This window comes from Mus caroli, unplaced genomic scaffold (genome assembly GCF_978045245.1).
Source record: "Mus caroli unplaced genomic scaffold, Mus_caroli_1 scaffold_6, whole genome shotgun sequence".
Taxonomy (NCBI): domain Eukaryota; kingdom Metazoa; phylum Chordata; class Mammalia; order Rodentia; family Muridae; genus Mus; species Mus caroli.
Genome location: NW_028227261.1, coordinates 21,512,003 through 21,526,508, shown reverse-complemented (window position 1 = coordinate 21,526,508; position 14,506 = coordinate 21,512,003). Strand labels below are relative to the sequence as shown.

Here is a 14,506-nt window from a genome sequence, read left to right as displayed (position 1 = left end):
CCTCTGGGAGCGCAGTGATGCTGAGACCGGGTAGCTCTGTACTTTCCACTGCTATGCTGACACTCATCACCCCCGAACCCTCATGCTCGAATCTCCCTGGAGCCTGGGGCACCCCTAGGAGAGTTGGAGGAGAAGAGCCCCTTCTCCCAGGTTGGTCCTCCCCCCCACACACACACACCCGCTGAGGCACGACCCGCCAGGCTCAGGCAATCTTTGCCCGGGCAGTCCTTGAAGTCTATATTTAGTGCCCGCCACCCCTCCCCCAGCGATGGGAGGGGCGCGCCCCGCCCCCTCCCGGCTCGAGTGTCCCGTGTGTTTGCGGCCCGTGCGGCTCGCGCCTTGGCGCCCGCTGCTGTCCTGCGCCCCTAACCCCGCCGGGTGTCGTGGACCAAGATGGGCCTGGAAGAGGAGCTGCTGAGGATCGCCAAAAAGCTGGAGAAGATGGTGGCCCGGAAGAAGACGGTGAGGCTGCAGAGTTTGCAACGCAACCCCCGGGCCACGGAGGCAAGACTCCCCCAGCTACGGGCTTGGTGGGCGTGCCGGCCCTGTGCCCGAAGGGAGTGCGCGGGTCAGGGGACACGGAACTGGGGAGGAGTTGCCAGGCAGGGGGTCCCCCGGCTACTTGCTGGCCACTTTAGGATGGGCGTGAGCGTGGTCAAGTCTGGAGGGGATCGTACAGGGTCCCCTAAGGCGCGCGGCTGCTGCAAGTCACTGTGGACAGGTTGGGTGCGCTCCTGGGCAGCTTGCGCGGAGCAGAGAAAGAGCAAGGAGAGACACAAACCCAGGGGAGGACATTTAGGAGTCTGGGGGCTCGGGGTGTGCGCAAGGCCCGGGGAGCTGCAGGCGCAGCGAGAACTGGAGGGACACGTTTTGGGTGACTTCAAAAAGGATCGGAGAACCCGGGCTGAGAAGGAGGCGCCGAGCCTCGTTTGCACACCCCAGGAGACCCGAGCGAAGGGCGGTGACTGGAGTGCCAGGAGTTCTTTCTGTTTGCAACTTTTTCCTTGGCCGCGGGATGGGGCCCTGGCGGGCGGAGGTGAACAGGTGCGGGGCGGGGGAAGGAAAAGATGGGGCCTGGGCTGGCCCAGCGGGGGAGGTGCACGAAGGAGAACTGTGGCGGGAGGTGGGGGTCCGCAGCCCTGTCGCCCGAGGGTCCCTGAGCCCTCAGTCCGGATAGCACCGAGCTAGATCCAAATGGAAAGTTAATGTTTGACCTACCTAGCGATCTTTGCCTCAGGCTGGAAGCTGGCGCCTGTGCCAATTCTGGAGGGGCGTGGACTGAAAGGGAGAAGACCAGGGACCCCGTGAATGAGGCCCTCGTGCTGACTTGCCGCGGGGTTCTTTTCTTCTCCTATATAGTTTCTAGCAGCGAGTTGCACCAGGACCTGCATTGCCAGGACATTCCAGGAAAGTTGGAAAACTCTAGGGCCCAAAGAGAGGTTTCAGACCCGGGATGAGTGACAGGCTGGAGCAGCCAAGGAGTGTTAGGCTTCCTGCAATTGTTACCTGGTAACAATGAGAGAGATGGTGGTGTTGGTACGATGGTGAGAGGCTGAGGCTGTGGTTTCTTTGTCTGTAAGAGGATGGATTGCCTGGGGAAAGAACATGGGGGTGGGGGCGGGGAGGCAGTAGGGAGGGTTGAGAGTGAGTGAGATAGGACTGGAGGTAACGTTAAAAGATGCCTCCACTCATTACCTGCCGAGCTGCGGCGGCGGCACTTTCCCTTGGCTCCCAGCCCCGACTGTGAGACTGTGCTGCGCTAGGCTTCCCCCAATGTCGCCAGAAAAACCTAAACTCAAGTCACAGGACATTCTTCCAACTAAGAACCCCAAACTACATGGTATTTCAGGTAGACAGATTGTCTAAGCCTAACCCCCTTGCTCACTCCAGACTTGGGCCAGTAAAGGAAGCCTGGGCTTTGGGCTGAGAAGGATTTGGGGGTAGGAGGAAACTCAGGAGGCGCTAAGGAAGACAGCCAGGTTGAGAAGATTAAGGGGCCTGCTATGGCTTCCCTCTTAATCCGTTTACACTCCTAGGCTAGCTATTCTACTCTCCTCTGGACCTCAGTTTCCTCTTCTGTGAAATGGGAAGAGGAAATAGTGCCTCTTGGGAATGGGCATCCCAAGTAGTGCCAGGACAGTCTCCAGGAAAGCCGAATGGTTGGCCACAGGATCCTTACAGGGCACAACTGTGTAGAGTCACAACTGTGCCTGGAGTCTGCGCCTGGACTCTAGCAGGGTTTGTGTAGGCACAGAGCTCTGGACTTCTGCCTGAGAAAGGCGGGCCTGGACCGAGAGTGAAAGTGGACCTGCCCAGTGGTGGTTAGGCCAAGAAGGCATACTTCCTGCAATAAGACAGATCCTCCACGTAGCAGCGCAGGGCTGGAATTTGTTTATTCAGTGACTTGGGGCTGTGTCAGATACTGTAAGCATGTACCAGCTAAACCGCTTGCAGGAGACAAACACACACCAGCTAAGTGCACACTAAAGACACATCAACAGAGCCACACACCGCTACCTAGCAAACAACTTCTATTTGACGGCACGTGGGCTGTGGCTCCTGACACTAACAGAACAGGCATGACGACGCACATGCTGTGCGTGTTCTGACAGTTTCGGTTAAAGCAGGTAGATACCCCACCACCACCACCACCACCAAAGCCAACAGCACGGCTTCCCTGGGAAATGCAAAGCCAACAGGCTCGTTTATAGCTTCAGACATCATCGCTTGAGACAAACAGACACAGAGGGTCCTGAGCTGCATCCTCACTTCTCCACACCAGCACCAGAGAGTGTCTTTGCCACACAGTGAGAGAAGCACACGTAACAAGATTGGCACACGGCTTTATGAGCCCATCTTCAGCACAGGCTCATGGGTGCTACATTCCAGTTATTCAGAGACATGTACTCAGTGGTGAACTGCAAATGATTTCACGCTGACTATGGAATTTTCAGGATTTTAGGGAACTGTTAAACACAGACTTTAAAAACAAAAACATTAATTTGCTTATGATTAAAAAGGACTCTTTGCACAGGGTCTCCCCTACCAGTTCTGTCCCACTACTATTAGGGGTCAGTAAGATGGCTCAGTGGGTAAAAGTGCTTGCCATTAAACTGAATTCAGAACCTGTGGTGAACTGGGCATGGTGGCACACGCCTTTAATCCCAGCACCTGGGAGGCAGAGGCAGGTGGATCTCTGTGAGTTCAAGACCAGCCTGGTTTACAGAGCAAGTTCCAGGAGAGACAGGGCCACACAGAGAAATCCTGTTTTGAAAACCCAATCTAAACCAAACCAAACCAAACCGTGGTGAAAGGAGACACCTGACTCCCATGGGGCAGCCTCCTATCTACTCATGTAGGCTTTGACATGTGCATGTATGCACACACACACACACACACACACACAAGGTATAACTGTAAAAGGAAACTCCATTCAAGAACAACATGTTGGTAGCTTGAAAGTCATCACTGAGACAGTATTTATTCCACAGAAACTAGCAGGTGCTATGAGTGAGGACTCTCTCCTTGAGAACTGGCTCTCAGTCTGCATCAGCACGTGGCTCTACTTACTGGTTTCCACGACTGTGTCCATATTGGTAGATCTATGTCTTGAAACGGTATGTGAAGTTCCAAGCCTAGTGTTTGTTCAAGACTGGTTCTTTACAAAGTCTCTTGGTTTCCTCTTCTGTGAAAGGGGTTGATAATTCTTTAGAAGTAATTAGGACCCACTTCCCTAAGCCTTCTGAGAAGTGGGAGGTTTGTTTTTTAAGAATTATCTGTTTATAAGAGTATACTGTCTTCAGACACACCAGAAGAGGCCATCAGATCCCACTACAGATGGTTGTGAGTCACCATGTGGTTGCTGGGAATTGAACTCAGGACCTCTGAAAGAGCAGTCAGTGCTCTTAACCACTGAGCCATCTTTCCAGCCCTGTTTGGTTTTGAGACAAGGCCTTATATAGAGTACACCTGCCTCAAACTGTAACTGAAAATGACCTTGAACTCCTGCTCTTCTTGCCTCTACCCCCTAAGAGCTGCGATTCCAGTTGTGAACTACCATCCGGTTTATACAGAGTTATAGGGATGGCATCGAAGCTTTGCACATGATAAGCAAACAGTTTTCTGACTGAAGCACCTTCCCATCTCCCTGTGAGGAGTCAGTGCAGGTCAGGCCTTAGAAGCGTTCCCAGCATACAGGAAAGCCTTTCGTTAACATTAAGCATGGTATTGGATCTCTACAAGTTCACACACAGCCCTGTCTGCTGGCCATTCTGGGAACCAGTGAACCTCAGTGTGAGGGAGTCTAAGGACCGATTGAGGGCAGACAGCTCATAGGATGTGGTCCAGGGCCTGGTAAGGGACATACAGGACATAATTCATGTCCCTCAGGGAATTAATCTCAAGATAGCCAGGGCTGGCTTCTAGACACCAGACTTGATCTCAGCCATGAAGCTGACAGGCAGCAGGGCTGGCTTCTATGTAGCAGATAACAGGAAGGAGAAGGTTAAAATGGGATGAACAGGTGTTTAGGACCTGGCAGACAGACTTTCAACTCCAAGCTTTCTTCTTTGTTATCCCCATTCTTCTTTCTACTTCATTTGTTCTTTAAAAACACTTATTTTTTATTCTTTGGGTATTGGAGTGTTGCCTGGATGTGTGTTATGTCTGGATACCACATGCCTGGTTCCTGAGGAAACCAAAAGAGGGTGTTGAATAATCCCTTAGAACTCGAGTTATAGATGGCTGTGAGCCACCATATGGGTGCTGGGAACTGAGTTCTCTTTCGAAGCAGCAGGTGCTCTAACCACTGAGCAACCTCTCCAGCCCTGTGCTTCATTCATTCCACGTTCACTCAGAGAGCAACTGGCTCTCATACAGTACTCTAAGGTCTTAGAGACGAAAGCAGTTCTCATTACCCCCAGAGGAATGAAAGTATTTGTCCATTCAGAGACTCAAAGGTGAATCCCAGCAATCTCGAAACAGAGGCGGAAGGGTCACAAGTTCAAGGCCAGTTTGAGCTAGGGAGACCTTGTTTCCAAACAAATCCAAAACACTTGAAAGTAAAGGCTTGTAGGAGCTGTCTTTGAAGTGGTCCCACCTTGAAGCGACCGAAAAGTTCCATCCACTGGATTCATACTAATTGCTAGGAACTCTTTAAGTATTTTTATACTGTTAGAGAAGCAGATAGCTTTGATAGAAAACTACTTGAACAAAAGGATCTGAGGTGGTCTGGATAGATTTCAGAAACAGTAATCTAGGGGGGAAAATGATGATTACACCACACTTTTTTTTAAGATTATTTATTTATTATATGTAAGTACACTGTAGCTGTCTTCAGACACACCAGAAGAGGGCATCAGATCTCATTACGGATGGTTTTGAGCCACCATGTGGTTGCTGGGATTTGAACTCAGGACCTTTGGAAGAGCAGTCAGTGCTCTTACTGGCTGAGCCATCTCACCAGCCCTACACCACACTTTTTATATAAACTTCTATTAAGTGATCAAGCATGGTAGCAACAGCCTTTAGTCTCTGCATTCATGTGGTTGAGGCAGGAGGACCACAAGTTCAAGGCCAGCTTGAGCTACATGTTGAGAACCTGTTAAAAATTTGAGAATACAAAGTCTAGAGCTGGGTGGTGGTGGCATACATCTTTAATCTTGGCAATTGGGAGACAAGAGGAGGCTTGCAAGCTTCAGGTACCCAGCGGTAAGCTCCGCCCTATTCTGAGGCAGACACAAGCTGGGCAGAAAGTGAAGCAGGGGGAAAGATGAGGGGAGGTGATGGTGGGGTGCCGCTAGCCATCTGGTCTGGGACCAGAGCCTTTCCCTTCTCAAGTTCTGTGTGTCCACACCTGTCTTTGAACCACACATCTGTCTGTCTGTCCAGGAGCCCACAGCCATCAGAGAGAGGCCCAGAGCAACATCTGTGTCTCAGTGTTTTTCTTGTGACTTCCCACAGGAAGGGGCCCTGGACCTTCTGAAGAAGCTGAACAGTTGCCAGATGTCCATCCAGCTGCTACAGGTGGGAGGAGGGGCTCTTGAGGTAGTTGCTCTGTGGGAGGGAAAGACCCCGTGGAGGTTTGGGGGGGGGGCTCCTGGGGGTGAGGTGCCAACATGGAGTTGAGGGTGCTAAGAGTGTCTCTTGAGGGTGGGCTACTTCCCAGCCTCAGGGGTCAGGGTCCTTGGGTTTAAGATGTTTTCCTTGAATCTTTATCCGAAGCCTGTGAGATGCAAGAGATGCAAGTGGCTTATGACCAAGGGAGAGAGAGATCTTTCCCCCCACACACACACTACTTTCAAATCTTCCTTAAATTTCCCATAACCCCCCAAACTTCTGGTCTTAAAGCACAAGTGTAGATCTAAGATGTAGCAGCCAGAGGTAGGTTGACTTTTTTTCAAAGCATCCAGTGGACTGAGAGTGGTCCAGGGTCCTAGCTGCAGCCAACACTAACCCCACCCCAGCTTTCCACCAACACTGCCTATCGGTGTAGACTTGGGTCTCAGGCAGGAGAGCGGTCAGGGCCAGGGTCAGTTCTAGGATAGATGACCAAGGTCCTGTCCTCTGCTGGGGGTCAGGGCCAGGACCCTGGAGAAGTCAGATCGGAGGGAAGCGATGGTTGAGATGGGGCTGCTGCCTTCAGTAAGAGTGGCTGGTCCTGCGTGTCAGCTCCCTTAACCCTTACCTCACAGACCACCAGGATCGGAGTTGCAGTCAACGGAGTCCGCAAGCACTGCTCAGACAAGGAAGTGGTGTCCTTGGCCAAAGTCCTCATTAAAAACTGGAAGCGGCTGCTGGGTGAGAGGGGGGAAGACCGATGGGAGATGGGGCTTCCTGCCAGCATGTGGGAGAGGCCATGCCTGGCTGGTGGTAGGTTCTCAGCTCACATCCTTGAGTTATTTAATAAATGGCATGTAGTCCCTGGATCATGGAGTTCATGGTGGTGTGTGTGCCGGTGTAAGATCTATATGCAGCATGTAACTTTTATTGTATGTGTCTATACATTTCTATTTGTGTGCATGTATGTGCACATTGCCTGACTCTGCATAGATGGGTGTACTGCTATGTTCCACGTGAGGTGTACCTGTTTTCTATATATCTCTGAGTACATGCACATGTGTGTGCATGTGTCCACATGTATCTGCATGCATGCATTCCTGTGTGTGTGCATGCACATGTGTATGTGCATATGTATGTTTGTGCACATGTGTCCACACACATCCACATGTATGCACACATGTGTATGATAGACCTGCATGCAGCTGTCCCCCAGTCCCGACACTTCATTCCCCAGGGACCAAAATCACACAGGTCTGTGCTGTGAAGGCGCTGAGTGGGGACACAATGTCACAATTTCATTTTCAGACTCCCCCAGAACCACCAAAGGAGAAAGAGAAGAAAGAGAAAAAGCGAAGAAGAAGGAGAAAGGACTTGGCTGTTCAGACTGGAAACCAGAAGCAAGCCTTTCTCCACCAAGGAAGAAAGGAGGGGGAGAGCCCAAAACCAGGTACTTCTTTCTAGGGCTGGAGGGAGGGAGGGGGACCATGCCTGTCACATCTTTTTTTTTTCCCTTGGTTTTTTGAGACAGGGTTTCTCTGTATAGCCCTGGCTGTCCTGGAACTCACTTTGTAGACCAGGCTGGCCTTGAACTCAGAAATCCACCTGCCTCTGCCTCTCAAGTGCTGGGATTAAAGGTGTGCGCCACCACGCCTGGCTAACCTGGCACATCTTTTACCAGCAACCACTTAGAAAATTTCTTGAAGCCCTGGAAGTAGATGTTATGTCTCCTTCGGAGCTCACCCTGGGGGTTTTGGCTTAATCTGACCAGCTGGCATGGCCTCAGCTTCACCCTGAATGGAGAAGGGATGGGGAGCATGCCAGGCAGGCAGGCCTGGCATTGCTCAGCTTTGAGGCGTTCCCAGGAGCCAGGCCCAGTGGCACACACAGCTGTAAACATAGCACTCAAGTGAGGGGAGCGGGAGACCATCGGTTTGTGGCTAGCCTGGGCTACATAGCAAGGTCACTGCCTCAAAAAAGTGGGGTTCTGGGGCTGGTGAGATGGCTCAGTGGGTAAGAGCACCCGACTGCTCTTCCGAAGGTCCAGAGTTCCAATCCCAGCAACCACATGGTGGCTCACAACCATCCGTAACGAGATCTGGTGCCCTCTTCTGGAGTGTCTGAAGACAGCTACAGTGTACTTACATATAATAAATAAATTAATTAAAAAAAAAAAAAGTGGGGTTCTCTCAGGAGGATACACAGCTGTTCCCTGGCATATACAAAGAAAGATGGCCACAATGGGAGAGAACCCCTGCTTAGAGGGATCCTCACGTCCCCAGCATTGCACCAGTCCCATAAGCAAAGCCTTGGCATCCATCAAGACCAGTCACCCCTGCCGAGAGCCACGACATAAGGCTGTGGCTCTCCACTAATTATCTGTAGTCGGTTCTCAGCCTTTCCTGTCTAGACACACTTTATGAACCAAGTCATTTGCTCAGACAGTGGTGTTGCCTGGTAACACTGCCCACATCCCACCTTCCTTGGGTCTGGGTGGGGGGCAGGCCTGGACTTTGTCCACTGAGAAGTGATTGATCAGTATTTACTCGGCTTTTGTGGTAAGCCACCAGGAAGCAGAGGATCCTGGGAGTAAGGACTTCCCAGACCCCACAGTTGTTCTGAGGGAGAGGGGCTGGATCTGTGCCTCCGCAGCGGGGAACAGAACGTGGTGGTCTCAATCCCATGCCCTCTCCCTTTGCCCACCCTAGCCAGGTGCTCCCCAACCCACGCGTGTCTTGGATATGACACAAATGCCACATTTGTCACGGTAGATAAAGGATTTCATAGACTTACAGATAACACATGAGGGAAGCCAAGACAGGAGGATAGCTTGAGAGAGAACTTGGAGTTCCACCCTGAGTGACATAGTGAGCCCCCTCCCCCCATTTCAAAAGAAAAAACATTTTAAGAAGTAATTAAATCTTCCTTACTCCCTGTAACTAGGAAGTCACCTAGCTTCCTGGGGCTTATGTTTGGCATTGGTAAATTTGTGGTAGATATTGTCACACTGCAGACACACCTTCAGAATCTTTTAAACGCCTCAATGCACAAGCGTTTAAAAAAAAGTGTACATGCGCATGTGGAGGTCAGGGGACAACTTGTAGGCGTCATGTTTGCCTCCTACCATGTGGGTTCAGAATATCAAAGTCTGGCCATCCAGCTTAGCATCTCCCCTCCTCCCTGCCTCCCCCCTGCTCTCTTCCTATCCCTTGTCACCTCTTCTCACAGCTCTGGGGATGGATCCTAGGGCCTTACACATGCTAGGCAACCCCCTGCCTCCTCTGTTTCACCCAGCCCAGTCCCATGAGTGCCATAGGACAGTAAGTTCTACACCACCCTAGAAGATGTAAACCGGGAACTACAGCTTACAGTCCCAAACTTTATACACATAGGACCCAGCGCTCACTCAAGGCCAGGAGAAGTTGCTCAGTGCATTTTGGAAAGCAAAGAATTTTTTCTTAAATCTTTTTTTTCTTTTTAATTTATTTTTATTATATGTAAGTACACTGTAGCTGTCCCCAGACACTCCAGAAGAGGGAGTCAGATCTCATTACGGATGGTTGTGAGCCACCATGTTGCTGGGATTTGAACTTCGGACCTTCGGAAGAGCGGTCGGGTGCTCTTACCCACTGAGCCATCTCGCCAGCCCTTAAATCTTTTTTTAACCTCTGATCTTGTCACGCTGAGAGCACAGAGATTGTAGGATTGGGTGGGTTTTCTTTTTTCTGTCCCTTTTTCCTCTTGGACACTGGTTTCTTAGAAGACTTTGGGGGCAGCACACACCTGATCTTGTCCCCTACTGTTCCCACTTACCAACTCGACTCAACTCTTCCACCTCCCAAGCCTGTGTGTGCTTCCCCCAACTCCTAAGTAGCCTGGAGGGGAGGCCGAAGGCCATCTCAGTCTCTCCAGTTCCAGATACCTGTGCCAACCTGGGAACCCAGGCCAGAGGCTGCCTTGACAGCGGGAGAAGGGCCTGCTGGGGGTTCTTAGTGGGGTAATTAGGCATTACAGGGTCGCATGGAGGTGACATTTCTGCAGACATCTGTTTCCTCCCTTGTATTCTTTTGTCAGGCAGGGGTGGGCGAGAGGGACTAGTGGGACCTTGGGGCCTCTCTTTCCTTGGCAGCTGTAGCCCAGGCAGTCTCTCCCATCCTCTGTCCCACAGGCCTTGCCCCAAGGTTTCCTTTCCTAGCAGAGCAGTGTTGCTGCCAGCCTACAAGACCGCATCATCTCCAGTCTTGTGTCTTTCAGGAGAGACTCTGCAGACTCCAGGTCACCCACCACCTCCTCTCCAAAAAGGCCTTCGCTGGAAAGGTAATGGAAAGGGCCAAGTTCAAGTTCTGCAGGAATGGGGGCTGGGCTCTGTTCAGCTGGGGAAGCCTTAGGTAGGAGAGGAACAACGCTACCTTACCTCCAAATTCTAGGACCTGCAGGTATGACTCCGACCAGTCGCTGTCACTCTGCCACAGAGTGCCATGCCCAATGTCAGTAAGGACAGCCAAGGCTATACAGAGAAACCCTGTCTTAAAAAACAAACAAACAGGGCTGGTGAGATGGCTCAGTGGGTAAGAGCACCCGACTGCTCTTCCAAAGGTCAGGAGTTCAAATCCCAGCAACCACATGGTGGCTCACAACCATCCGTAACAAGATCTGACTCCCTCTTCTGGAGTGTCTGAAGACAGCTACAGTGTACTTACATATAATAAATAAATCTTTAAAAAAAACAAAATCTGGGATACAGGAGGGTTGCTGCAAGCTCAGGGCTAGCCTAGGCTGTATAGTAAGAGGTAACTGGGGTCATACCTAGCCTAGAGCCCTTCCTATGTGAAGGGCCTGACAGAGTCAAGGGACAGTGACAGAGTCTGCAGGAGCAGAAGGGGGTGGTGGTGGTGATGCATGGCTGAGTTCTACCCATCGTGGATCCTTTAGAAACTGGAGCCACTAACTTGGAACAGCTGCGCTAGAGCTATCAGGCTTGTCCTGGTGCCTGCATCAGATTGTAGGGCTCAGAACAGAAAAAGAGAACAGTGAGGAGGTGTTGGATGGAGTGAGATTTATGGATGGTTGAATCTGGGATGTGAGACAATGTAGGGTATCAACGATGATGGAGTCTCTGCGGCTGGAGCTGTCAGGGTGGAGACCACATGGGGTGCCTTGCTAAGAATTAAGGCTGGGCCGGGCGTGGTGGCGCACGCCTTTAGTCCCAGCACTCGGGAGGCAGAGGCAGGTGGATTTCTGAGTTCGAGGACAGCCTGGTCTACAAAGTGAGTGCCAGGACAGCCAGGGCTATACAGAGAAACCCTGTCTCGAAAAACCTAAAAAAAAAAAAAAAAAAAAAAAAAAGAATTAAGGCTGGGATGAGAGTGCTTACCTAGCATGCACAGTCCTGGAGTTTATTCCTCACCATTGTGTAAACCGGGCAGGCTGATACATGCCTGTGGTCCTGAGAGAACTCTGGAGATGCAGGCAGGAAGTTCAGAAATTGAAGGTCGTTGTTAAGTGTGTAGAGAGTTCACGCCAGGCTGGATAGCAGGAGACCATGTCTCAACTGAAACAGAGTTCAGATCTTTCTGAGCTGCCTGTGGTGACCTGAGAAGCAGAGGCGATCGGATCACCAGTTTGAAGACTAGCACAGAGTGTGGCTAACTAGGCAATCTGCCTACCTGAGGGGGTAACCGTACCCAGCCCTAACCAGTGGTTGCCTTATGAAAAGGCGCATCCAATGCATCCGTCAGGGTTTGTTGTTCTTCGTTTGTGAGGCAGAGGCTCACTGTGTAGCTGGGGTTAAGGGGGTATGCCACCAGGGCCTCACTGTTGAGGCCCCGGCCGACCTGAAATTCCTGGACTCAGGCAGGCTTGCTACAGATGTGTCAGTGTGCTTGACGGGCATTCTCTAGGATTTTTCCAGGCTTTTATTATTTGTATGTGAGAGCATGCATTTGTGTGTGTGTGCCATACCCAGGGGAGGCCAAAGGACAGCTTATAAGAGAGTAGGTTCTCTCCTTCCACTGTGTGGGTTCCAGGGATGCAACTCAGGTTGTCAGGTTTGGTGGCAAGCACCCCTGCCGTCTCACTAACCCACAAGCCACCATTATTATGTGTTTTGTTGTTTAGCTTAATTTAAGTGTATATGTGTTTGCCTGCATGAGCTCATATGCACCATACATGTGCAGGAACTCAGAGGCCAGCAAAGGGTACTGCATCCGTGGACCTAGAGGTACAGGTGTTCTGTAAGCCACGCTGGGAAAGGCAACTGAGCTCTGCGGCACGAGCAGTCAGCACTCTCGATTGCTGAGCCAGCTCTCCCACTGTCCCAGCTGTTAAAGGGCATCTAGATATTAATGTTTCTTCCTATGAAATTTCCAATTGTAAATATTGGCCACATGTGCAGGTGCAGAGTTTTCTAAGACACAACTGACACACAACGTGTCCCACCAGGGTGCAGCCTCTAAGGCCAGGCAAAGATAGAGACTCAGGGCCTCTGAGTCAGGATAGAGGTCACATACCAAAATACTAGCTTGAATTCCTTTGGATCCATAGCTTGGATTTGGTGGAGTGGCTACACCATGCGGTGAGACACAGAAAGAATGTCAAGGATTGCCTTATATAGGAAGGAAAAGGTGAGCTGGGGGTGGGTCCACTCACTGGGCAGATGGTGTTACTCTGGGAAAGCTGTACAAAGGTGTGATGGGAGGAAGCAGTGTTCTGAGAACTATAGCGGTAATACACATGCAGAGAGAGAGAGACAGACAGACACACAAAAATACACACACATACCGAGACAGACACATATACAAACACAGAGACACAGACAGGCAGACAGACATACAGATACAGAGACACAGAGACACATGCAAAGCCACAGACAGAAATGAAAAGCCACAGACAGAAACACCCCCTCACCCCCCACCCCCACATGAACAGCTTTGGCTTGGCAGCAACTGTAAGTTGCAGTAACTGAATTGTCCACGAGGTGGCGCCCAAGAACAGCAAGCAGAGCCCCCATGTGCCCCTGGCAGGCACCAGAAAAGATTTCTAAGAGCTGGCACTGGTGCTGGGGCTGGGGCTGAGTCTGGGGTTGCTGACAAATCTGGGAGCAGAGGGAAGGCACAGATAAAATGCACCTAATCCCGAGCCTCACTAACAATGCCTTTTCTGGAGTTTGGCAGTCCCTGATGGTATGAGTGTGACTGGATAAAACGCAGTTACAAAATCCAGGCAGCCAGGCAGCCAGTTCCTAGCCAGGCAGCCAGTTCCTAGCCAGGCAGCCAGCTCCCAGCCAGGCTGGAAGGCACAGAGCCAAGGTCTAGAGGTGAAACAGCTCCAATCAGCTGCTGCTTGCATGGGTCAGAGGACTCTGGAAAACTCTTGACACAGTGAAATGTATCAGGAGAACTGGAAAGACAGACAGCCGTTTCCGTCTGACTCAACCGCTTGGAAGTTGAATGGATGACTTTAGACAGCTCAGTTCCACTCGCTGAGACTCGCCGTATTGATCTGTAGGGTGGAAATGATTTTGACTTCCCAAGGTCATTGTGAGGATCAGATGGTGAAGTGAAAAGCCCGGTGTTGCACTCAACCACAGGCTGCAAAGGTGGTGTGTGTGATAGTACCGCTCGTGTGCGGGGATGAGTGACCTGGTGCTTTTTGCTGGGATTTCCTTAGGTTCTTTTAGTTGTTCCAACTGACCCATAAAACGATTGCTACTGTTATTCCTATGTGAGGCATCAGAGGCTAACGAACCGACCCCAGATCACAGTGGGTGCACCAGGCTTTGGAATTTGTCTCTGAAGCCTAGATTTGTCTGAGAGCACACTCATTACGAGAGCACGTGTGCACGTATGCATGTGCGTGCATGATGGCACATACATGGAGGTCAGAGGAAAACTTTGGGGAGCTGCTTTTCTCTTCCCTCTATGTGGGTTCCCTGAACCTTATGTATGCCAGGCCACACATAGCAGGGACTCCTTTCCGTTGAGGAATGGGAGAGTGAGCCCTCTTGGTGTTTTTTGCTTTTTGTTTGTTTTTTAAGATTATATATATATATATATATGTCCCTGTCTTCACACACACCAGAAGAGTGTGTCAGATCCCATTACAGAGGGTTGTGAGCCACCATGTGGTTGCTGGGATTTGAACTCAGAACCTCTGGAAGAGCAGTCGGTGTTCTTAACCACTGAGCCATCTCTCTAGCCCGAGCCCTCTTATAAACCCAGGAAATAGGAATACTGTCTTTCAGAAAGGACGAGACTCCCTCCAGTTGAGCTCCATCTGCACTCCCTGGTCCTTGATTTCTTTATGATCAAAATCAGTGTCTATCATGCATTCAACAGCCATTTAGCAAGCTAAATATGGGTACTGTTACAGGAGTGAAGGAGCCACACGGTCTCTGTGTGGACTGTCATCTGAAGAGGGAAGCAGACAGTGTTTATAAACACATGAGCAA

General features: G+C 50.8%; 1 protein-coding gene across 3 annotated transcripts in view; it reads left to right on the top strand.

The window, feature by feature from the left end:
• The first annotated feature begins 284 nt into the window (after positions 1–284).
• Positions 285–14,506, top strand: part of Tcea3 (transcription elongation factor A3) — a 28,367-nt gene continuing 14,145 nt past the window's right edge. Inside the window, exons 1-5 of one of the 3 annotated variants that reach the window (XM_085838840.1) lie at positions 285–504; positions 5,962–6,024; positions 6,693–6,798; positions 7,366–7,507; positions 10,312–10,374. In XM_085838840.1, the coding sequence (XP_085694966.1) occupies positions 394–504; positions 5,962–6,024; positions 6,693–6,798; positions 7,366–7,507; positions 10,312–10,374 (485 nt within the window). In that variant the 5' untranslated portion in view covers positions 285–393. Of the gene's footprint in view, positions 505–3,496; positions 3,618–5,961; positions 6,025–6,692; positions 6,799–7,365; positions 7,508–10,311; positions 10,375–14,506 lie in introns of those variants that run through there. The other 2 variants (XM_085838842.1, XM_085838841.1) reach the window with 2 other exon arrangements.